General features: G+C 38.3%; 1 protein-coding gene across 5 annotated transcripts in view; it reads right to left on the reverse strand.

The window, feature by feature from the left end:
* Nucleotides 1-889: 889 nt before the first annotated feature.
* Myo81F (Myosin 81F) overlaps nt 890-24,395 on the reverse strand; it is a 117,936-nt gene continuing 94,430 nt past the window's right edge. For 3 of the 5 annotated variants that reach the window (XM_045760229.2, XM_069309984.1, XM_069309982.1), the window contains 24 exons: nt 22,223-22,258; nt 21,086-21,311; nt 20,031-20,267; nt 19,645-19,765; nt 18,811-18,995; nt 17,091-17,283; nt 16,610-16,764; nt 15,627-15,851; nt 15,174-15,340; nt 14,725-14,922; nt 13,927-14,113; nt 13,212-13,373; nt 12,553-12,818; nt 12,146-12,302; nt 11,393-11,529; nt 10,854-11,056; nt 10,248-10,379; nt 9,663-9,829; nt 9,018-9,225; nt 8,200-8,345; nt 7,632-7,751; nt 6,320-6,559; nt 5,147-5,350; nt 890-4,500 (listed from right to left, as the gene is read on the reverse strand). In XM_045760229.2, the coding sequence (XP_045616185.1) occupies nt 4,297-4,500; nt 5,147-5,350; nt 6,320-6,559; nt 7,632-7,751; nt 8,200-8,345; nt 9,018-9,225; nt 9,663-9,829; nt 10,248-10,379; nt 10,854-11,056; nt 11,393-11,529; nt 12,146-12,302; nt 12,553-12,818; nt 13,212-13,373; nt 13,927-14,113; nt 14,725-14,922; nt 15,174-15,340; nt 15,627-15,851; nt 16,610-16,764; nt 17,091-17,283; nt 18,811-18,995; nt 19,645-19,765; nt 20,031-20,267; nt 21,086-21,311; nt 22,223-22,258 (4,276 nt within the window). In that variant the 3' untranslated portion in view covers nt 890-4,296. The remainder of the gene's footprint in view (nt 4,501-5,146; nt 5,351-6,319; nt 6,560-7,631; nt 7,752-8,199; nt 8,346-9,017; nt 9,226-9,662; nt 9,830-10,247; nt 10,380-10,853; nt 11,057-11,392; nt 11,530-12,145; nt 12,303-12,552; nt 12,819-13,211; nt 13,374-13,926; nt 14,114-14,724; nt 14,923-15,173; nt 15,341-15,626; nt 15,852-16,609; nt 16,765-17,090; nt 17,284-18,810; nt 18,996-19,644; nt 19,766-20,030; nt 20,268-21,085; nt 21,312-22,222; nt 22,259-24,395) is intronic. The other 2 variants (XM_045760230.2, XM_069309983.1) reach the window with 1 other exon arrangement.

Genomic DNA, 24,395 nt, shown 5'->3' on the forward strand with positions numbered 1-24,395 from the left:
GAAGAGATTTTTTGTGGGGACCCCCTTGTATCTCCCTCGGGCTACTGTCTCTGACAGTGCCATACTGCTGTCATCAGTAGTGTAGTTCTATTGGGCTACTGGGAACCATGAGCCATTGGTTCAGCCCACCATTGAGGCAGTCTGGGGTCAGTGAGCTGCTCCACCCTCAGTTTTATTCTGATGGTAGCAAGTGCTTGGTCATTCTGTCGCTCTGACTCTGGTGTCCTGTTTTCAATTAAGTGGTTGTTTTGCTTTTGTGGCTGCTCCTGTGCACCTTGGTGCAGTAAGCCAGAAGTTAAGAGCACTTGGCTGTACATGTGCTGAGGACTTTTCCCCGGAGTGTTTGGGGATCACCCCTTTAGAGGTTGTCCTCGACTATGGAGGCCCTCGCCCTCAGGGAGTTAAGTGATTTTGGCTGGCAGGGCCCACTATGGTTCCTAGTCTTACCTGTGTGCCATTGTTGGACTTCATGTGACACTCTGTGTTGGCCTTCTGGTCTCTTATTCTGGGACTATATATAGTTCTATAGGACTGGCATAGTGTTTCCAGTGGGGTTACTTCCAATTTAGGCCCAGAAAACCCCCAGCAGGTTCAGTGGTCCCATGGATATTTCCCCGAACCTACTCTCGCTTTATGCAAGTTTAAGGGTTACACATCTGTAAAATGTGGCAACATTTGTTCCACCTGCATCTCTCGTGCTGGCTGTTGAATCAAAGACACCTTTGACCCAGTCATGTTGGGTTTTTTTCCATCATGTTGCCCACCTTCTGCCCATCCCAGTAGGTTTAAGGTCTTCAGGCAATGACCACTTTGCATATTAGGTTTTCTAGGTTGCAGCAGTCTTGGTTGGATTTGTTGTTAGGGGTCCTGAATTTGGAAGTATTGGTTCTTTCTACACTGGTTCTGCCTGCACCCCTTTTTCATTTTTCTTCCCCCCTACCTGCTTTTGGCCCTAAAGCATCTGAGGGTTTCAGGGTTGGGGCAGTATTTAGTTTGGGATGTGGCTTGGTCAGCTCCACGGGTTACCCCTTCCAGCTCTGGTGCGGAGGCAGTCGAGCCTGCTAGTCTCACCTGGGCTTCTGGGTCTTCCTTCGTGCCAACCCCGTTCTTCTTTTGAAGCTTTTCCCTTGGACTCTGCCCCAAGACCCTTTGCTATAGTTTCTAGGGCTTGGAGGGGTAAGGCGGAAACCAGTTTTGTGCCCTTGGGCTCAGGACGACTGTGTGGATTCTGTTTTCCTCTGGGAAGGGTTTTCTTAGCAGGGGGCTTGGGGCTGGGAGTTTGTTTCCCCTCTCCCTCTCCAGTTCTGTTTTTGGTGCAGCTTTCTCCTGGATTTGGTTCCGCATGCCTTGGGCCCAACAAGATCGGCATTCTGCAAGTGCCTACCTTTCAAGTCCCTGAAGATCATGGGACTTTTCTTTCCATGTACAGTACGCTCTTTCCAGCTCTTCTCTTTGTTGTGCCTTGTTGGTCAGATGTTCTCTTGGCATTTTGCAGCATTTGTCGTGCCCTTGCTCCATTGTGCCATGGAGTTCAAATGGGCTGCAGGAGTCTCTGGGATTCCTCTTGCGTGCTTCTCATCGATTGCCTGGTTGCCCCCCCCCCCCTCCTCTCTTGTGGGCGAGTGGGGTTTGTGCAGCTTCACTTGTGGTTGGTGGTCTGTCGAGTGTTTGCCTGGTTTGGGGTTTCTTGGTGTGTGGTCTTGCAGGGCTGGTCCTGTCTTTGCCATTTTGGTGGTTTTCTTGGCTCTTCTCAGTCCCATCCTAGGGCATGGTTTTATATTCTTCATGACTGACCCAGCTATTCTGGCCACCTCTTTCCAGTTGACCATGTTGTCTGTAGTCTGTCTCATTTGCAAGGTAGCCTCTTGGTTGCTCTCCCTGGACCTCTGGGATGCGTCTTGGCCTGTCCATCTTCGGAATTCTGGGTTGTCCCTGTATGTGGTGGGGCACGTGGCTTTCCTTTCAGGTGTGGGCTCCCAGCTGGTCTCTGCATCCACTGATCGAGGTTCTGGCTATTCCTGGCCTATCAGGGTTCTGGTTCCAGTTGGTTCCATCCTGGGATCAGGTTGGCTGAGCCATTTCCTGGCTACTGCTCTGCTATCTTGTGGGTGTTGTGTTGACTCTTGGTGCCTTGGGTGCTTGTGCATATGCCTGCTTTGGTCCCTTCCTTTCCTCGGGAATTAATTTAACTTTGCCAGTTCTGCACTCTTTCGAGGCAGGCTGTCATCTCCAACTTCCTCTTCAGGCTTGCAGGGTAGTTTGGATCCTGGATGGCTTGCGGGGGGTGGGTTCCCAAGCTCTGTGCTCCAGCTTTTTCAGCCTTTTCCCTGGTTGTTCTCTGTTTCTGCCTGGAGGGGGAAGGTTGCCTTGGTCTCTGTGGGCAGCTCTTCTGCTGGGTTCTCTGGGGTTTGTCTGTCCACTATTCGTTTCCTGAAGGGGTCCACTGTCCTCATGGTTGGTCTGTCCTGGTTCCTTCCCATTTCTCGGGGTAGCCCGTTCAGGTCTCCTTTCTATTTCCTTCCATGTCTTTCAGGCGTCTGGACCTGGGCCTCTTTGCATTTGTGTGGTCTCGGCTCATTCCATTATGTGGCTCTATTACCCATAGTGAGGCTCATGTGTTGGATGCTTTGGCTGTTGCATTGGGAAGGTGTTGTTTCTTTTTCCCCTGTGGCTCTTATTCCTGGCCAGGTCGGGGTCTGCCTCTGGTGACTGTTCTTCCTGGCTTCCTTTTTAGGTACTGGTTTCTTGGTTTCAGGCGCTGCTGGTTGGTTTCGAACCAGTGCCTCTTTCCACGCCTCTGGGTGGGTTGGGTCAGCTTTGGTATTTACTGGATTGTACTTCTACACTCCGAGTCTGGTCTTTGAAACATGATTTTTCACTGTGGCAATTTGGTGGCTCCTTTTCTCCTCTTTGCCGTTCTTCAGTGTCTGAGAATGTGGCTCTCCTTTGTCTTGGTAGTTTCTTATTCAGCAACTTTTGTCGATTACTGTTGCCTCATGTTGTGTGGTATTGGTGGAGTCACTGCAGCTTGCATTCAGGGTTGATCCTACCTTGGTGCCATTTCAAAGGCCGTCTCATGTGGTTTGCCCCTGGTTTGCTCCTGGGTTGCCTGAGCCCATTTCATCTCTTGTCTGTGTCCTTTAAATTCTTCCACTGTTTCTGTTATACCCTTCAGTCAGGGTTTGTCTTTCAGGCTTTTTTTTTTTTGTGTGTCTCTTGCTTCTGGTCATCGGGTGGCCATGCTTCTTGCTCTCCTGGCACTGGTGCTCTTGTTCCATTGGCTTTGGCAGGCAGGCAGTTTGCAGCCAGCTCCTTTCCTGGCAGATATGTCGGTTGCCTTCCATGGAGGTCCCTTGGTGTTGGTTGGTTCAACCAGGGGTCCATCTTGTGTTCAATGGCAGCTGTTTGCCACAACCTTCGTGCCTCTGGTTCTGCCTCGTTGGGTGCTTTGTAGGTTGCTGCTGCTGCCTTGGTTCCATGTTCCAAGGCTCGTTTTCTCAGATTGTCTGTTTTGTGGTATCCTGCACCGCTGAGGAGCCAGGTTCTGGGTTGTGGTCCTCAGTAGGCCAATAGAAATCTGTGACTGATGACACTTAGTAGTATGGCTCTATCAGAAATAGTGGCTTCAGAGAGAGACTGGGGGCTCACCCAGAAATTGGAGCTTCATTATTCAACACCATTTCCTTTGAAGAGAGCAAATACCTAATTTTATGGACACTTTTAATTTAAATTCATAGATTATATAAAGGAAATATAGTATGGTGAGGTACTATATCTGTAATCTAATACTTTAAGCAACTTAGAAGTTCTTGAAAGAAAATTAATTTTATGGCCTGACAAACCAATAATTTATAATAAACTTTTAATAAATAATTTGAAGTTTATAAATAACATTTTTGGTGCTGCAATGTAAATAAAATATTTAACGCTGCTACAATTTTCTTGGATTGCACTAATGGAGGACCTTTGACAAGCCTCTGGCTTTGTTATATATAAACTCTTGAAAAGTTTGATTCTACTTCACATTTTAAATTGTTTGCTATTAAAAATGACTATCCTGACACACAGCTTCCCTCCCTGAAAATAATAATAGTTTCTGAATCATGTGGTTGATGACCAGGTTTGTTGATTAATATATTTGTACAGTATTTCAAGAATAAATAATGCATAACTGTTAAGCATTTTCCAGAATGCTGTATTTTTTTTGTGCAGGTTTATAACGTTTAATACAGTACCGTGTTGGTCACTGAAAACCCAGAAAAGTAACGATTCAAATCTAAAGCAGTAATGAAGAGATCACTGAGTAACGAGCTCCTCTGTTAACGTTGGAGGCGGTCGAGCCATAATACTGTGAGGGCGGGAGTGTCTGGGTTCCTGTGGCACACATTCTTGCGTTGCAGGTGGTGCCATTAGTCCTGAAGGAGGGGGGCCATCTCCACCAATAAGATTTTCCCTCAAGACTTCTGTGTAATCCTTGATTAAAGTAGCAATCATGAAAGCCTGAAATAAGGTAGATAATTAAAATTTGTCCAAGTTAATTTATTCGTATTGCTATTAATTCATACAGCAAGATAATTCAAGCGTGTGAAGTGTTTTCTGTGAGGGCTTCTCTCTCTCTCACCCTGAGCTACCCACTTGGAGTCCTTCAAACCCTGTTACCAAATCATGCTCCATTGAAGTGTTCCTCCAGAAGACCAGGACCGAATTCTGGCTCCTTTGATAGAGGTATGGAGGGGAGTGGGGATACTAGATGAGTAACATATTAAAGGGAAAACCATCAAAGATAGAAAACATTAAAACAAGCAAGTGCAATCTTGATGCAAACTATGTACACACATCTTGCCAAGATTTAACCACTAGTTAGCTCCACATCCTTGCAACCAAATGGCAGTCCCAGTAACCAGGAGTGGGCTCCACTCTTCAACTAAGTTCTGTATTGGCAATCCTTTGGATTGTGTCCTGCATGTGGGGGGGGGCTGTTCTTGTATTTGTTTTTATGTACTGTTTGGCCACAGAGAGAGAGATGACCTAGTACTTGCATTTTATTATATTCATTGCTTTTTTTGTACACCCTTTTTTGTTAATTAAGCTCATCTTTACTATAACAACATTGTCCATAGATCCATACAAACTAAATGCTGCTCACCTGGGTAGTATTGAGAATTATTTTGCTTTGTTTTCGTGTTGATCCTGTGATAATCATGAGAGCTGTGATGGAAGCAGAGTAGTTGAGGATGTAGTCATACTCATATGTACAAAGAACATTTCTTGAACGATGTTCCAGCAGGTGAACGCCGCTCTCATCAATTGCTAGCCAAAGAACCTTGGGCCAGTTGGAGGTAAATGATTGCTGGAAAAGGCAGACATTAAGACGATAAAGCATGCTCGAACATTTATTACATCTTATAAGACCCCAGATTATAATATATTTGTCAACCTAAACAAAATTAAAGGAAGCCAGAGTTAACTTGTTTTAACATGTGTGTTAAGTCCACACCAGCATGGACACATTGCCTCATCAATGCTAACACATCTCAAGGCTTGTTTTTGAGTGTAGAACATTTACATAAAAATCATATGTTGCAAATGAATATTAAAAATAAGGAACATGCCTGATGCTTATAAATTTATCAGACTGAATTAAAATTATCAGATTAAATTAATCTGATAATTTTATGTTGTGAAAATTCATGAGAAAAGTATACAAAAGGAGTTGCCTTTAAAAGGTAAGTTAATCACATACCATGCACATGAACAGCCTCTCCCTTGGTTGGAAAACCTTGATGCAGATAGATGGTTTGCAGCCTAAGTTTTCTAAGAACTCTTTATGCTGACTTCTTTCAAGGGATACATTTGTACAGAAAGTCACCCCCATGAGAGGAAACAAAGATGACTTTGGAAATTTATAGCCTGTCCAGCTTCTCTCCTAAGCAAGGGTGATGATGTGAATGTGTACATGTATGTTATGGTTACTACTGACTCATCTTTAAAGGCAATTCTTTCAGCTAATAATTAGGGGTGGAGGTAAAGGACAAATGATTTGACTGAAAGAACACTAGCACTGGAAACAATAAAGGCCACTAAATGGTAAATTGTACTGCAAAAAGCATCTTGCAGGCAATCATCACCAAGAAAGGTGGTGCCTTTTTTACTTCTGCCGTACCTTGTCTGCCACAGTAATCAGGCTAAGTAGTTATTTTCATGGTGATTAAGAGTCCAGTGTAGCACTGCATAGATACACATGAGCTTATGAATGTATGCTAGAAGCTTCACACAGCCTCATTGCTCCAAAGTAAGAAATAAAGAAGTCATAACTTACCGTGACATCAAATATTGTGGCTCTGTGCAATGGCCAAGATTTTATAAGATTAAGGAAGGCTTGTTTTGCTTCTTGTGAGTCCATGTTAAACAAACTCTGGTGGTGCATGGCCACTGCCTCGTGCGTCACATTTGACAAAAGCCGTGGCGATAGTGTGTGCGCTATCACTTCCCCATAGTCCATGTTTGCTCCTGTGAAGTTACCCAGCTCTATCTGTGCCCTTAAGGAACATAGCATCACCTGAAAACGGTTATAAAACAAGTTGAATACATCTCTGAATATAGTATTTACCATTATCTTAATAAACTAATAATGCATTTTAAAATCATAGTACATTATCCAAAATCTTTTCTTATTGTACTGCCATCACCATGTGCTTATGAACATTACCACCGATTAAACTCTGTTCTGTTCAGCTATAATAAAGCCTATATAAACAACCACTGCATATCTAATGAGATCATCAAATAGGAACTTGCTGATTAATATATTTATATATTGTATGATGTGTAAAGTCTGTGAGGCAGACCTGAACAAAATGGTTCACCAGAAATTTCATGGCAAAAGTAACAAATCATGGTTTAGGTATTATGACATAGACTTAAGCTATTACCCCAGTTAACAAATTCAATAACCTTCCTATATATCCCAACTTTGCATATTTACAACACAAATAGCCTAATTTTGCCAATATCTAGGGCACTTTTTAAAATTTATAGCACTTGCCAGTACAACAGTTAGATGGAGTTAATTGGACTCTCCACGTGGATGAACGTTAATAAACTGATATGATGTATATAATATCGTATACATAAGCAGTTGCTCTACTCCAAGGTACCTATTTATTAGGTGAACAAGAGCATTGACTAAGGAAACATGCTCAAGAGTCTAATCCTGCCCAGGAACTTAACTCTACTCCAATTAGTTTTGTGCCATGGAATGAAAGTTGGTGAGAAATTATCTAAACTCACTATGGTGAGGCCTCACTATGTCTGGAAACTCCAGTCTAAAGGTTGACTGACAAATAGCCCAACAGGAATGTGATCTTGTAGCTTATGCTGTGCCTCTTAAGCCATCACCAGTCACCTCACATGAAGTGCTCCACTTTCCCTTTGTATGACACAAACTAATCACTAATCCCCTCCTGCATTTCCTTAAAAATCACAGAAACTGGCAAGAAAGTTTATATTGATGAAGCTCCATGGTTTACAGTGTTTAAGGCAGCTGTATGGCAATTTGGAAAATGCCAATAAATGAGTAGAAAGTTTGAGGTGGGAGAGCATGTACGAGTAACTTTAACAGTATTACTTACAGCCTCCATCTGGGTGACGGGGAACTTATCCGCACGAAGAGTGTACAGCACTTGGAAATAGAGCAGCTCCTTCTCTACATTATCACTCAGATCCAGCCATGATTCCAGTAGAAGGTGTTTCTGTGTTAAGAACCTTAATTAGTATTGATCAAATTATTAAATAACTACAGTTTGTCAATTAGCACATGTGCCATAGATATACTGTATGGCATGTCTTCAGTATGCTAAGAAATCTTGCATAGCTATTCTAATATCTTTTTTTAAGATATGTACACAAAAGTGAAATGGGCATATATTCACTGCAATATAGGTTCATATCTAAATAGAATGACATGAACTGCATTTTTGAGTTAGCAAGTTCATTTTGCTCAGAGCAAATGTACATTAAAAATTTACCAGAAATTATACTTGTAATTCCAATATATTTTTGGTTGCTATTCATTTCTATTATTATTATTATCCATTTATTCTGGTTGAAATATATATATCCAGATTTTAAAATGTAATAATATAATCTTCATTTAGTGTTTATTTACTGCCTGTCACCTTTGCAAATCTTGTGTTGTACCTTAAACAGGAAAATATGATGGGTGTGGTGCTGGGTGGCCGCAGTGGACTGCCGGTAACGCTCCCATCTGGACATTACGTCGGCTAGCACTTCTTCTGCTACTATACACCTTTCAGTTGTGCCCAACATCTCGTATATTGCATAACCTGTATCAATTAAATTTTTTTCTTTATAACATCTGTATACAGTATGTTATTGAAGACATCTTCTCAACATCAACAGAAGTTTAATGTTGAGTATTAGCTTCTGTACAGTAGTGATTCTCTGAATGCTACATAATGTACAGTAGCTTATCTATAATCTCCGACATATTCCATCAAAACCTTAGAAAATAGTATTAACTATTATCGTGTCTTATGTATTAGTCAACAGACTAGTGAATGTAGCTGAAGACTGTATATAGGTGATATGTATTGTTACAACAATAATATATGTGGCTCCAGCTTTAGCCTAAATATATGTGGCTCCAGCTTTAGCCTAAATATATGTGGCTCCAGCTTTAGCCTAAATATATGTGGCTCCAGCTTTAGCCTAAATATATGTGGCTCCAGCTTTAGCCTAAATATATGTGGCTCCAGCTTTAGCCTAAATATATGTGGCTCCAGCTTTAGCCTAAATATATGTGGCTCCAGCTTTAGCCTAAATATATGTGGCTCCAGCTTTAGCCTAAATATATGTGGCTCCAGCTTTAGCCTGCTGACAGGAGATTGGTGTCAAAAAGAGAAGGTAAAAAATATACTGTATATATGTAAAGTAGGTGCAAGACAATTTATGCAATATAATAATCAAAACCACTACAAGCACATTTAATACATTACCTTTTGCAGTACTTTTTAAGCCAATTTTGTGCATTATGAGTTGAACAACTTCTGCAGCAGTAGCAGATGCATCAAATTCTAGAGAGTGGAATTGGCCATCCATGAAGTGGAACCTGGCATATATTGGTCGGCGGTTTATGGTACATAAAATTTCTTGCTTTGAAGGTGCCCACTGCCTGCGCCGATTATTAAGTGCTTTAACCAAACACTGGAAGGAAAGAGGCAACAGGTGAATAAAATTATTTTTAATAGACATTGTGTCATACAATTTGTCCTCGATTTGCACATATTGTAAAGAAGCAATTGTGCAGACATGTTAATTGTGTATATTCTACTCCTTGTCAAGATAGTCAAAATTAAAACCTCCAAGGTTCAGTTTAGTTTACTTAATGCTAACAAGATAGAGAAATCTGATCCCAAATGCAGACCCCCCACCTGTTCCCTCCAACTATAATACACTGTTCCCTCCAACTATAATACACTGTTCCCTCCAACTATAATACACTGTTCCCTCCAACTATAATACACTGTTCCCTCCAACTATAATACACTGTCCTCATCCAACACATATCAATTATTTTAATATAGAGGAATAACACTAAGCGATCACTTCCCATAACGTAGTGATAAACAACACTGGTATACCTTCTCAGCATAGCGAGCATATTTGCCCTCTTCCGATACATAATCTGTTGCACAACGCTGCAGGTGAGCACGCAGGTACTTTCTTATGGTTTTATCAGTCGGTGGTATTACAGAGCAGAATAGTGTGAGCAGCGACCAGTGGCGAAGGTTGACTCTGGAGTTAGGATCTACGGACAAATATTACAGTACTGTAACAGTACAGATATGGGTAAGGGCTAAAAGCAAGCCAATACTGTATTTGCAACTAGTAATAATATTATAATAGGTCAGCATAGCCATTTTATCTAATAAGCTACTATATAATAATATTTTATATATAAAATACATTGCAAACTGGCACTATTTAAAAAAAAAAAAAAAGATGTACACGTACTGTAGTTCCTTATTTTTTAAACCTTTCAAGACTTTATATACATTACGGTATTGCTAATCAGTCTATTTTTACTAGCAGCATATGTAAACATTAAATTTAGTGGCAAAAACATACTATATCCAAAACTCATCTATACTGGAGCTGATACATAATCTATCACATCCATTTGATGAGTGAATGAAATATGGCTCCACATTGTATGTTTTAGGTACCTGGATGATCTGTTGTCTGCTTTATAAGTTGAAGGTAAGTTTCATTAAGGAGAAGGTCCCTCTTCATACACTGCTCCACCACACCCTGTACCATGCTCAGCTGCTGGTCGTCGCTTGTCACCGCTGCTTCAGCTGAACACAAAGTACATACAAATCACAAAATTAAAATTTACATGTATGCATTCATCAGCTATTGATAGAATTTTATAAATTGAGATCAAATTTGATGTTGGAGTCAAGTTGAATTGCGATTGATTTTCCTTTGCATCATCCTCTCTTGAGATTTACATAATTTTGGTTGCTATTAACGCCAGCATCCAAACTGAGGTGCTTTAGTGCAATTAAACAATCACTGATATTTCATTGGGCCAATTTGGATAATTTTCTGGTAAAAACTTCATATCCAAACAGAAATTTGGATAACCTGAGATTAGGTGACAAATTTTCAAGAACTACACATTTCAAAATTTACAATATCAAACAACAAAACAAACTACAACAAGGTTAAGCAGAAGTCTCTTATTTTAAATTATATTTTCGATTTATAGTGTGTATGGAAATAAGAATTATGTTGGTAACAGCCAAAATTGAAAAACAAAAACTTACCATTTGGATTTAGACCAGCATATGTAAGAATGACAAGAGAAATCTGAATCGCTTGTTGTTCCACTTCTGGAGTTGGTATTTTAGTCAGGGTCTGTGTAAGTGGGGCTTTGGAAAATGCCCAGAACATGTGATGGAAGCCCTTGTATGTCTCGGAATTTTCCCCATAGTCTTGACGTAGCTTTTCTAGCTTTTGCTTATTTAACCTAGAGGAAGAAACAAATTAGTCAATTCATAAAAGGATGGTATAATTAAAACTATATTTAAAATGGATTTTTTTTTTTTTACAAATGTCAGTATAAAGCAATGTTACTTGTATACATCATATTTCTTAATACAAAGAAGTTTGTTAACTTTTAAACTAAAAATATTAAGAAAACTGGGTAAAACAAATTATAACTATAACTTTAACTATAACTTATATGCTAGTTTAACTATACAGTAACTGGTTGGTTAACTATATGCTAGTATGCATGTGTGAATGCCTTCTGGGCATCTTAATAGGTGAATAGGGTTGAAATTGTGCCAACACGTGTGTATACCTTCTGAGCGTGCTGACGATGAAGTTACCGCCCGTGTCCTGAGGTTTCCTGAGTATACTGGCATCAATGATCTGTCGTCTGGTATGCACCAAGTTGTAGTAAAGTCTCACCCGGTCTTCACCTGTAATTTGTTTCACCTGGAAAAAATTAATTGATTAAAATTGTTGTCAATTGGCATCGTAACTAATACTCGAGGCTTCAACAATGCTATTCATAATAGAATATTAAACAAAAATTTATTTGCATCTTGGAGAAAGGTAATCACCCTTAGTACAAGTAGCAAAACAAGACCCCACTTTCCCAGTTTACAAATATTAATGATACTTGAACAGAAACACAGCTTTGAATAACACCTAGGTACCTATTTGTTCCTCTGCCCCCCTAAACATGGAACATGTTCAACCCCACCACACTTCACAGAATCACAGTAGCAGTGAACAGTGTACACTGCAGCATTTACATAAATTAAACTTTTAGTGTTTAATTGGTTTCAGGAGGGAAAAAGACATACCTAACAAATCTAACCAAGTTCTATGACTAGATAAAGATATGGAAGAGATGGACGGATGAACTAAGTTTTAGATTACGCGATTTAGTCCTGGTATGCATCCTATTTTTCCATATGACCTGTGACCAAATTATACTCTATCCAGCAGGATACATGATCTCTATAAATATAATTCTAGCAACTGAAAGGACACCATTATATGTACAGTATGATACAACAAGACAAGTCAAAGTTCCTATACTAACCTTTTTGTTTGAATCCATATCTTTAATCCAGGATGCTAATAGAGGTGAGTAGCTGGCAATGAGAAAGCCAATCTCTTGCTTCTCCTTGGTCTCAAACACGAAGCATTTGTGTGTGTCTGGCAGTGTGCGTAGTAGGTTGATGGTGATAAAGTTGTCACTGAAACCCAGGCCATTTCAACTTATCTGAACCTCATGCACCTCATTATTTTTGTTTTTACAATATCTAATTTACATATTGAAATTATATTGACTGATACAGTGCTCCATTATTCAATATTTAAAGTGAAATTTTATGATTAAGCTTTCTGTTGTCTTAAATACATACTGTACAGTACAGGTATGAATATATAATACACGAGTACGAATATACTGTAAAACATAATTTTACAATATAAAGAACACCGTACCTGGGGTCTAGGAAGATTGATTCTATATCACAATATCGGTATTCATATAATATAAATTTGTCATCTGGCTTGATCATCGCAATTCCATCACAGTTGATTCCCAGTATGAGCGTATTACCATACGACCAATATCCTCGATAAGACACCTGGAACATTGTGGTTCCATAGAGGGGAAACTGCATTACGCATGTCAAGTACCACACCTTGGCCACGATATCCGTCTTCCCTGTACCATACTGCCGATGGGCTTGCGAGAGGATTGGTACCTGGTGAGAAAATAAATGTGTTTAATCACATATTTCAATTCCAAATAATCAAAATTCTGCTTAAGCTCTTAAAATTTTTACATTATAAATGTGCCAAAATGTTATTGTGGAATCTTTAGAATAATGTATTTTAAATAAAGAATATAATAAGAGCAAATGCCAAGATATTTGTAATATTTCATTATATAGGTGTACATACAAAAGCCAGTACAGTACTTTAATATAATACAGTACTCTTGATATATGACTAATGTCCACCAGACATTTACAATTGCCAAAACATATTAAAAGTACAGTACTGTATTTCATAATGCATTTTATTATGATAATCAAGGATAATAGTTTATATTAATGCAGTACTGTATTATAGTTCTGAACAATTCCTGTACGCACCCATTCTGCTTGTTTTTTAGTCTGTGCAATCCGACTAGGTAAATATGACTGCATGTCGGCATAAAACTCAGTCTTGCCGTCCTGTGGATCACCGAGAGCCACTTGAGCTTGTAGACCAGCTAACTGAAGTGCAACTTTTTCATTGATTGGGAACTCGTCCGCCTGCAATAAAAAGTACGTTTATTAAAATAAATAATACCAGTCGAGTTGAAGTCACATAAATACTGTCATTAGGAACGTAAACAAATACTGTATAAATAGACAATGGAAGAACTCTTAAAACCCTGTTTTGATAAAGATGAAGGAGAAGTAAATTTGATTTTAAAAGTTATAAACCTGATTGATAATGAAGAAAGTGTAGAGTTTCATGACAGTACTGTAATAGATAGTGAAGAATATTAAAAATTTAGAATATTCCAGTGAAATACAACAAATGAATCAAATGAAATATCCAAGACCAGCTATAGGGTAGATAAACTCATAAATCACTGAAAATACTGACAAAACAAAATGTAATAAATTAACAGAAAACAGATAAGTGGGAGGTGACACAACCTCTCCGATACACCATGTTTCTCCCAATTTAAGATTTGATTATTTCATATAAATTCAAGATACGAATGATAACCTTGCGCACGAGCGCACACACACACACACAAACACACACATTTGCGCACCCACACAGACCAGACAGGTTAATATCAAAAGTACTCACTCTAACAACACTATGCACAGCCTGGGCGTACAGGAGGTTGACTTGAACTGGGTCACTTGGAATCTCACGAGGAGTACGGAACAAACGTTTCCGGAATACAAATCTGTTCTCGCCGGCGCTGACCGTCTGCGCTGCCTTTTTATTAAGTGTACCGTATATACCGGTACTTCCTGCCTTTTGTTGTTTCCTTTATCAAATAGAATATTTCATTTTTTACTACAGTATTACGTAGGTTAAAAAAATTTTTTTATATTGCCAAGACCATAATATGATGGAGTTATATTTGATATAATGAAAACCCTTGCAGTATAAGAATAAATATTATTATGTGCAAGATTTACATATATTCTATATTAATATGATCATTCAATATATCAATTAAGCAATTTTTAAGTTAAAGGATCAGCTTATCAAGTGAAACAACTTACTGTCCAAAATTCATTATGAAGGCTTGAGTGTTGCATTATACTGTATGACATTAGAATTATATTTAAGGCAATATATACTAATTTATGTACAGCATTCTTTTGCAGTGACTATGAATGCCATTCTTGGACTTTTCAGTAAAGCAAGTCAATAACACTGATGGAAAATTAAATATCTTATAGGAACTCGACATGTTTGAGTTTTTAAAGTTTCAACAAATTTTGTAATAGTGATATTTCAAAATACATTTATAACAGTATAATGTTGTCCAATTGCCATTATTTCTTTGTGTATGCTTCATAACTCTGTTTCCTTTCATAGTATTATTAAAATTATATACAAAACATACTGTACTTGTATATAGAAACTTACATTTCCCAAGATGATATGACATCATAAAGGTATTCGTGACTCTTCACATGTTTATCTCCATCAGACCCAGATTCATATATCGCCCAGCCTTCTAAACTTCCCAGACCCAGGCGGTCTGCCAACTTCTGCATAGCATCACTAGCCGTGTCCCGAGGGTGGACGTCGATGGCTTTAGTGCGACCATCCAAGAAAAAAAATCTGAAATAATAATAACCGTGTTATAAAAATAAAGTATAATTAGAAGCATATTAGGGCCATCCACTATTTTCAAACATCCATTTCTTCAATAATCCTTTTAGGCTCGAAGCACATTTCCAAACTCCATAAAATTTTATTGCACTAAAGAAATATGTTTTGTTAGAGAAGGGGACTTGCATAATACAACCAAAACTACAATGAACAAAATTGAAGTGGTTAAAAATGCACTATATTATTTTTATTTTACATACCTGCAGACAATTGTTCCCAGTTTCTTCATAGCAGCAATTTCAACTGAAGATGGTGCCAGTCGTCTGCTCGATACCTTCGTGTTCTTGCAGTTTTCCAAACACCACTGAACATACTGCTTCAACTTGCCCTCAAGAGTTAGGTTCTTTTGCAGGAAGCTTACAAAATACTGAGATTCATCAGGGACGAGAAAAAACACAGTTACAAATACAGTATGTTAAGTACAATCATTATTGCTTTCATAGCAACGACGTATAAAATGGTCAATCTTTAGTTCTAATTTGTGTTTTGCTGTATAAAACCTAAAATTCTTTGTAATTCTCTATACTTATTGCGAGTGCTAATACTCGGCAACAATATAACGTGATGGCACATTTCAGTTGTAAGTTTCTCAAAGTGTTATGCATAACAATGGTTTTGTCAGAAGACTAAACAACACACTCTAGCACACTTACTTTATGAAGCAACTTTCCGGGTTGGAATGCAACAACACAAAGGCACAACATAAGCCATAATCGTTCCAGTGACTCTGTACTGGGATTATTTGTCACTTGTCGCATACACTGAACAAAAATCTCATTTCGCAGCTCTTCTCGCTCCAAGCCGTGTCCAATGATGCTCTGTATGGTGGTTATTTCCTGTTCTGCCTTCAACTCTCCTCGACAGTATTTGCACAAGTCCTGCAATGAATTACATCTTTTAGTTATATTTAACAATAATTTATAGGCTAATTCCTAGATTACAAGTGACTTAATTCACAACAGCAAACCAAATCAAACATCTTATTAAAACATCTAAAAAGATATTTTGAAAATAATATCTTTGTCCAAAGAATGCCTGCAGCCCACCTATGTTTATAATGTGGTGATCTTATTTCTACATTTTAGACAAATATACATTGGTCTTTGCAGGCTTGCATCAACAAGTTGATGCAAGCACAACTAGGTGAGTACAACATACATACACACATATATATACACACACACTCACTATATAGCTGCATTAACAGCCAAGTCAAATTGTATCCCTTTTACCTACTTATAAAATGGCTCATACTTTGGGACACTTTACAGTACTGTAATAGCTTATTGAGACGTCCAAGACAATCTCTGTTTATATCTTTGCAAGGATGCACCTTGGATGCAACCCAATTCTTGGGAATAAAACTTGGGCATATTCAGTTTGTACTTTTCTGTTTGCAAACTTGGACCATTTGGTTTACAGTACAGTATACCAATTTTCTATTTGCAAACCTATCTGTAGGGTTATATAATTATTTGTTGTATTAAAATGTCAACCCAATGGGTCACATTTGTAATCCCTGATAAGTCACCTAACAAGTATGAAATAAAATAAATATATAAGGATGGTGAAATGGCAGACTATATGATATCCTTTTGATGGTATTAAATATGCAATGAGCAGCCAAAACACTGACCCTAAAGATGGTGCAGGCAAGGTTGATGTTTTCTGGGTCGTAGAGGTGGACATGGGAGGTGGGGATGATAGATGAGCGAGAGTATGTGATCAGCTCATACTTGGGGAGAAACTCGGCTGTGGAGCGCTTGCGTGTCAGTGTTGACATGATGGTGCCTGTGGTGCAAGTAGACATCTTAATGACTCCTACAATCACAAAATCTTTATTAAAAGTAAAAAAATTAGAAGTTCTGTGTTCCGTAGATATAAAAGATTTGTCATTTTTTTTATATAATTAACAGAACAATGTTCATGTAAAATCTGAACAAAAATCATTTAATACTGAACAGTAAAGTACTTAAATAAGACAAAATAAAATAAAATTGAGTCAAATATATTATGGTAAAGAAAACTGTTTAAATGTTTGGAGTAAAATATTAAAACTGATGCCCAAATGCCCCATGAAACTGAAATTGCTTCAATAATGCAATTAAATAATTTACCTTCTGGGGATCGTTCATGGTTGTTGAAGAACTTCTCTGCAAATTCAATCAAATCAAAGTGATTTTGATTCTCATTCTCCTTATTTTCTTCCTGCTCCTCCAATTCGTGCAGTTTGCGCTCCACTCGCTGTTTTCTTCTTTCAACTCTTTCAGGATCCTCGACTGTTCCATTGTTACGACTGTTTGCGCGTGGCTGGAAGAACAAAGGTAAATAGGATGAGACTTATATTTCAACATCTCGTCTCAATATTGATTAGACGTCGAGATGCAAGTCTCGTCCTAACCACACACTCGGACCTTGACAAAGCACTCAGGAGAGTGCAAAAGACCTGGTGTAAATTCCTTACATAAATTTCACAAATACACAAGTGTAAGTTTTTATGTTATTACGTCTGTGAGAAGACATTACCATTACTTAACAAATATAAAGTGATTATGAGGAGAAAGTGCTAACCAATATGACTATATAGCACTTGGAAGGAAATACAAGGACAAGGATCTGGGATGGGACGGAGGGAAGGAATGGTGCCCAACCACTTGGATCATCGGGGATTGAATGCCAACTTCTTGTACCACTCGGTCTAAATTGTTGGACTGTTTCTCATATTGTGTACGAAATCATGTACATTCATACACTTTCCCTGTCTGAAGACTGCTTTTCAAATGAGAAAACTAATAGTGTCTTAATTTAGCTTATAAATTACAGTATATATTTTAGTTTATCGTATATTACAAACATTGTTAATAAAAAACTGGAACATAATTTGCTATGACTTTGGAGCATTACTATGAAGAGGATTCTTATTGTGTGGTAATATGGCGGTGTACCTAACACTATACATGATGGACAAGCCAGGAAAACCTTTGAAGTGGGACGTCTTTCTTCGTGCAGGTCTGCGTTCAATCCCTAACCGTCCAAGTTCTTGGACGACATTTCTCTGCCTCATCCCATCCCTAATCCTTATCCTCATCCCTTTCAAGTGCTATAGTCATAATGGCTTGATACTTTCTCCTGATAACTCCCTTCCCTTTACATCCTAATACTCCAAAAGCCATGGTACAAGTAAAAGTAAAGGCAGTGATAAAAAAAAACTAACCAAAATTCTTCATTATATTACTGTATAAGATAACGTACCCACAATTTCATCCTGCCCCTGCAAATGAAAGGCTGATACTGAAAGAGCTTTGGCCTTTACAAGGTGTATTGAAAATTTCGAAGGGTGTGACATCTAGCCTCTTAGCATTAGTACAAGATGTTTGCCTGAATACCTTGTTACTAATGCTGTAATACTATTAACTCCAATAACACAGTTGTTGGAGTTAATAATTGGAGAAAATCCAAGATCAATTGGAGGCGTACCTTACCAGAATTGGCTTAGAAAATCCAATGAATAATGATGAATCTCTAAGTATGTGGAAGAGTTTAAGCAGCTTGAATCATTATTTTTTAGGACCCAAATAAATAGGACAGTGGGAACTCTGTGCCTAGTGTGCCCCATTTATAGTAGGAAAGGAGTTACAAATGTAGATGAAATAAACATAAGTTCATAAACAGAACATTTTCACTCTAAATACAAATGTTGAAGGTTAAGTGCCAATACTGTACATGTATCTGGCATGCGTATCTTCAACTCCAACCTCTAATGTTAAAATAATATCCTACTTGACTCTGCCCTAGAACTCTGTGTGTTAGATGAAGTTGAGCAAGACAATATCTCACCTGACTCACTCCAGGACTCCTTGTATTAGATCGAGCAGAGCGAGTTGGGCTATGTGCTGTAGGAGAGCGTGAAGGTCTCTTCTGGCCTGAAGTTCTCCGCCTTCGCTCACTTGATGGCTCTCCAAGTGTGATCTCTCTCGGTCTTCTCAGTTCGACAGATTCTTCAGGAGGAGCTGGAGGAGGACCTGTAAAGGAAAACATGTGTTCTTATTTATGCACAAAAAGTAACCTAATTATATAACGTTCATAGAGGACCTAACTTTTCTTAGACATTCTTACCCTAACCAACTGAAATGTTTATGTATTACGAGAACATCTTTTGTGAATACCCAAATATAACAGAAAAAACAATAATATTACAAATCATACCTTAGAACCTTTTAAATAAATTCCTTGGTTATTTAATTCCCTGAACTGTACTGATAGCAAGGATTTAACACTCGAAATTTGTTATTTATATCAAGTAAAATTTCAGCATTCATCGGACTATAATATATTACAGTACAATAAGTACAATAAGCTTATCAAAAACCTTTATTATTGGTCTCATACAGGCAGTACTGTACTATACTATTTCTCAGTATGTAAAGAAGTCACAAATTTACACTGAAACAGTCTACTCTATATATATATTATATCACTTGGCACTAGTAAGAAGGGTGATAAGTGCAGCACTGCTACCCCCCAGACCCTTATCAGTACACAGCCCTCGACACATCTTCCTATTGACACCCCCTCTCACTCAGCCCCTGACATGCCTTGATATTGCACTCATATTCACCCAACTTGCTTTCCATACCAACACCTGCACTCATATTTACTAAGCAAACTAACCTGCAGGTGGTGGACCAGAAACATAATTAGGTTCACGACGAGCTTGGGCTCCTGCCAACCCTGCTGGAATGGTCTCGTATATTGGCTCTTTAGGCTTCTCTTCTTCATGGTATCCATTAATCTGTAAGTAGAGTCATATTCTGGATGAAACAATAAGTATACAAAGATAATACCGTGTATCTCACTTTTAGCACAACATATAAAGTATAAATGACTAGGAGGCAGGGCATGAAGAGCTAGATCTCACTTCTCCGTAGTCACTGATAGGCAAGCACATTAAAATTGCTACAAAAACCAACTACTATTGTATTTCTTGTGCATAAAGGCAAAGGGATTAAAAACTATTACTTGAGAATTTGCCAGCACCCTATCTTCCCATACTCTACCTGTGGGGGAGGTGGGGGTAGAGGCATATCTCCATTCACAATGATCTCCCGTGAAACCCGATTTGATTTTGATTCTCCGTTGCAAGGTGGTGGTGGTGGCGGGGAAGACGAGGGAGGTGGAAGAGGTAGAGGCAGTTCACCAGGTGAAGGAGGAGGAAATCCATCATTAACAGCTTCTGGTAACGGAGGAGGTGGGAGGCTGTTTTCCAGTTCCTCTGCACGGTTGAGAGCTTCAATCTGCGGGAAACGTTTGATAAATTAACATATTGTGCAAGTGCATTCCAATGCAGTACTTGGAGTACACCACTTCAATCACTGCAATTTCTCTTTGAATCCTCTATCACCAGCACAGTATTCAATAATAATACATGTGTGTGCTTTTAAATGTACAAATATGAAACAAATTAGCAATAAAGATTCATGCACATATTGAAAGTACAGTAATTAAGAGTGCTACATATTATGAAACTGCTCAGATGCAGTGATAATTGAATATCTCATCCGTGCCTTTGATGGCTGCTCTTCCCTGGAGCATCCCCATATCTTCAAAATGATGGCTTTCAGGAGATGCCACTTGGGAAGGAAGGCCTTTAAGGAATGAACCTTAAGTGAATAACTTTTGAAGGGGGTGGCCTCAAGAGGTGGCCTCGAGGGGTAGACTCAAATAAAAGCTCCTCCCGACCCTCCCTCCCTCACACACACACACACACCTTTGAAGTTTCTTCAAATGCGAGGGTGTGATTGAAAAGTAATGACACACAGCTTGTAATTACACGAATTCAAATTCTGTCATTATATACCTGTCAGTACATTTATTTTTGTTCAAGAATGATTGTTTCACCTCTACATACTTTTAAATGCACTGAAATTCATGTTAGGCTTAAAATTTGCCTGAAATGCTGTGTGTATTTATGGCTTTGTAAGAATGTACCACTTATCAACATACATACTTTCACAACCTATTATACCTTCTTGTATATACTGTACATATATATTTATTATATAGATATACTGTATAAATAAATATGTAAATAATAAATGTCAGCCAATCGTACCTCCTCATCAACGGTATCCGCCAACTCGTCCATCTGGCGGGAAATGTCGTCAAGAACATGTTTTTCCGACTCCATATTGGAAAGGAATGAGAAGAGATTGTCAAGATCAACACCTTCACCTGACCCTTGGGATGCATCATCTGGGTTGGTAGGGCCGGACGTGGCCAAGCGGTTGTTGACGGTCTCGGCCATGTTGGAGAGTGTGGCCAACTCTTCCTCCACTTTCCTGAGATTTAGCATATGTTCGTGTCAAACAAAAATTATTGATAAATAAAATGATAGTTAAAGATTATACATTAAAAAATACAGTAGCCTCTAGTTAATGTACCTTGCAACTGGAGGCCATTCAGTTCTTCAGGGAAATCTTAGGAGAATAACTAGACAGAAGATATACAAGCAACTACACCTAATTACATATACCCAAATTAAAGAAAGCACAGATAAGAACAAACTACTGTACTGTATTAACAACCAACACCGAAAAAACCTACAATAAATAAATTTAGAAATAAAGAGACAGAGGTAATAATGAGTAAAGACCTGTTAGGGTTTATGTAACAACCACTGCATGACCTATCTATATATATATACTTTGCATCTAAAGCATTACAAGTTTTAAACAAAGTCGATTCTCCCGTATAGAGAGTCTACACACCAAAGAAATACAATGGACTCCCACTTGAAAAGAACACTTTCTACTAGGCCTCATCCAAAGTTTGCTCATTTCCAATATTATGGACCAAAACCTTTTATTTTTGCACTAATTAAAATATAATATCGCTTTTGTTTAGTATTTTAATATAAAATTATTTTAAATGGTAAGCTTTTATATATTTTGTTAATTTCAATTACAGATTGTTTGAAATTTTCTGACACCAAATTCCAATCCTATGAATACACAGTCTCACTTCAATGGAGCTTCTCTGTAGTTTTCTATTGCAACCCATCACATCAATCTAACCATCACATCAATCTAACCATCACAACAGAATCTTTCCCCTTCATCTGCCTTCCCAGTAGACCCCAATTCCATTCCAAATAGGAGTCCACTGTATATCAATAAAAATGGTGTATACTGGATTTGATTTGGGTGGTGCATGAATAAGAAGCAGTGTAGTAAACCAGAAGCATACTCACCCCTCACCCACTGCTGCTAGCCCATCATATTGTTGGCTTGAAAGAGAAGCACAAAGCACGTCAAGCTAAACAGATATTCATATGACTATTTGCTATCACATTTATGAATACAATATCTGAAGGGTATTCATCACGAGACTGAATAACTAAATGTATCCTCGTCATTTTATCATGAAACTATTTGTATTTATAATAATGTCTATTTTTGCTCGACATTTAAACATACCTAGGAAAAATTTGTTTCAAAAGAAGAAAAAGTACAGTAATGTGTACCCCATAAGAAAAAAATATGTTCCAAACTTTCTTAACCAAGAAATTAGTCAAGCAGTACAGAGGAAACCCAAGACGATAAGCAAAGCGCAGTTGTCGATTAATTCTTTATCGCTAGCACTCTCATTCTAGTATTATCTAGGGGAGCTTTCAGAATGGGAAAAATTAGCATAGCAAATAAAGCAGCATTCAAAACATTTCTGTGTGCTGCAAGGATACACAGCACAACTTGCTTAGAAATAAACATTGTTATAAGCAAAGCAAGAGGTATGCAAGCTACTTTGATACTGTGGCAATGTCATTAGAAATTATTATTTACTTTCCAGTCTCCTATTATTCACTTGTATGATTGCAATTTATATTGAGACATTAGCAGTAATCAAATGTTATGACAATTTTTGTTGTACAACTTGTTAACTGTAAAGGCAACATGTGCATGCAAATTATGAATAAAAGTGAAATCGATCCTATTAATAATAATGTGCTATAACTGAAGATGTTTCTCTTTTCATTTCACTGAAACAGTGTCAAAGTCTCATATTTATAACTTCCCAGAAACCAAGAAAGCCGCTGTTTTTGTTACTCTTTCATATCCTGTGATATTCAGTACAAGCATGACTGTTGACAAAATGGTTCAAATATTTCTTAAGTAAGTCTTGAATATTCCACAAGGCAAGATCCATCCTGGTCCAAAAGGAGTGGATTATTATATTAAGGACACAGTGAGATTCTGCACCACAGCAACCGGTATCTTTAAAAATGTTCCATTCAGGTCATACCGGTGCTTAGAAGGCACTGGAGAAAAGCTCAATCCAGCCCTGGACGATGAAAACAACTTTGCGTATAAACACAAAGCCTTTCCAATTTGGCATCATTAGGACCACCAAGTAATGCTCTCATAAACAATTACTTAGCCTACCTGGTTTCTTACCCAAGATGACATCAGATAATAAAATCCACACCAATGCCCAGTGCCCTGCCTTATGCCTATTCCTTTTCTTGTTGAATGATCTTCAAACAGCTGGGTAGGCTAAAGATTAGAATGACTGAAGTGACTCGTTTCTATTCTTACCGTTTTCACTGTGTAGTCAAGTGCGCTTATTCTTTGTTTTCCTACAGCAGCATTTTTATTATTAGGAACACCTCACGTGAAGATGGGCAAGTCTTTTGTGGGTGTCTTGTCTTAACTAGCCAGCGACTCACAGTTGCCTTCTCCGAGACATGTTTCAACTGTGGTTTTCTTCCTCTTGAGGTTCTCGCTATATTTGAGACTTTTACATGATTTGCTTCACAAGTAGGCATTTTTGTCCTCTTGTTGTGTTCCTCTCATTTCAAACAGTGTTTACTTTTCTACCTTGTGAATTATGCCAAATATTTGATCATGCAAAATGAAAAATTTCAACATTGTGATGAATCTATGAATAAATACTGTGGAATTGAATCCATGCCCCCTCATCACCACAAACATTAACACTATAGAACCATCACTATAATCGAATCATAGTGATGGTTTGATTCCATCATCCAGGCTAAATATATATTTATTTATTGTGATCATATCTGATCCCGAGAATACAATCCACCAATCTTTTTACAACCAGGTCCACAATTATTGCTGGATGTACAGAGACGAACAGTGAAGGAGCAGTGCCCAATTTTGTTACCCTGTCCAAAATTCATTCCTGCATCCTTTCGCTTGCATTGCAGTTGATTTGTTTTTTTGTGGCACTTCAAATGATGATACTGTATATTATTTATTGCAAGTGTTTCAATACTGAATGCTGCCAAATGCTTTTTACTGCAATTCATATATGTCAGTGTATTACCTCACATCCAGAAAGGCTAACTTTCAGCTTCAGTACCTTTACAAGTTCAACAAAAGTGCATGTCCCTCTGCTCTCAC

Source organism: Procambarus clarkii, chromosome 66 (assembly GCF_040958095.1).
Source record: "Procambarus clarkii isolate CNS0578487 chromosome 66, FALCON_Pclarkii_2.0, whole genome shotgun sequence".
NCBI lineage: Eukaryota > Metazoa > Arthropoda > Malacostraca > Decapoda > Cambaridae > Procambarus > Procambarus clarkii.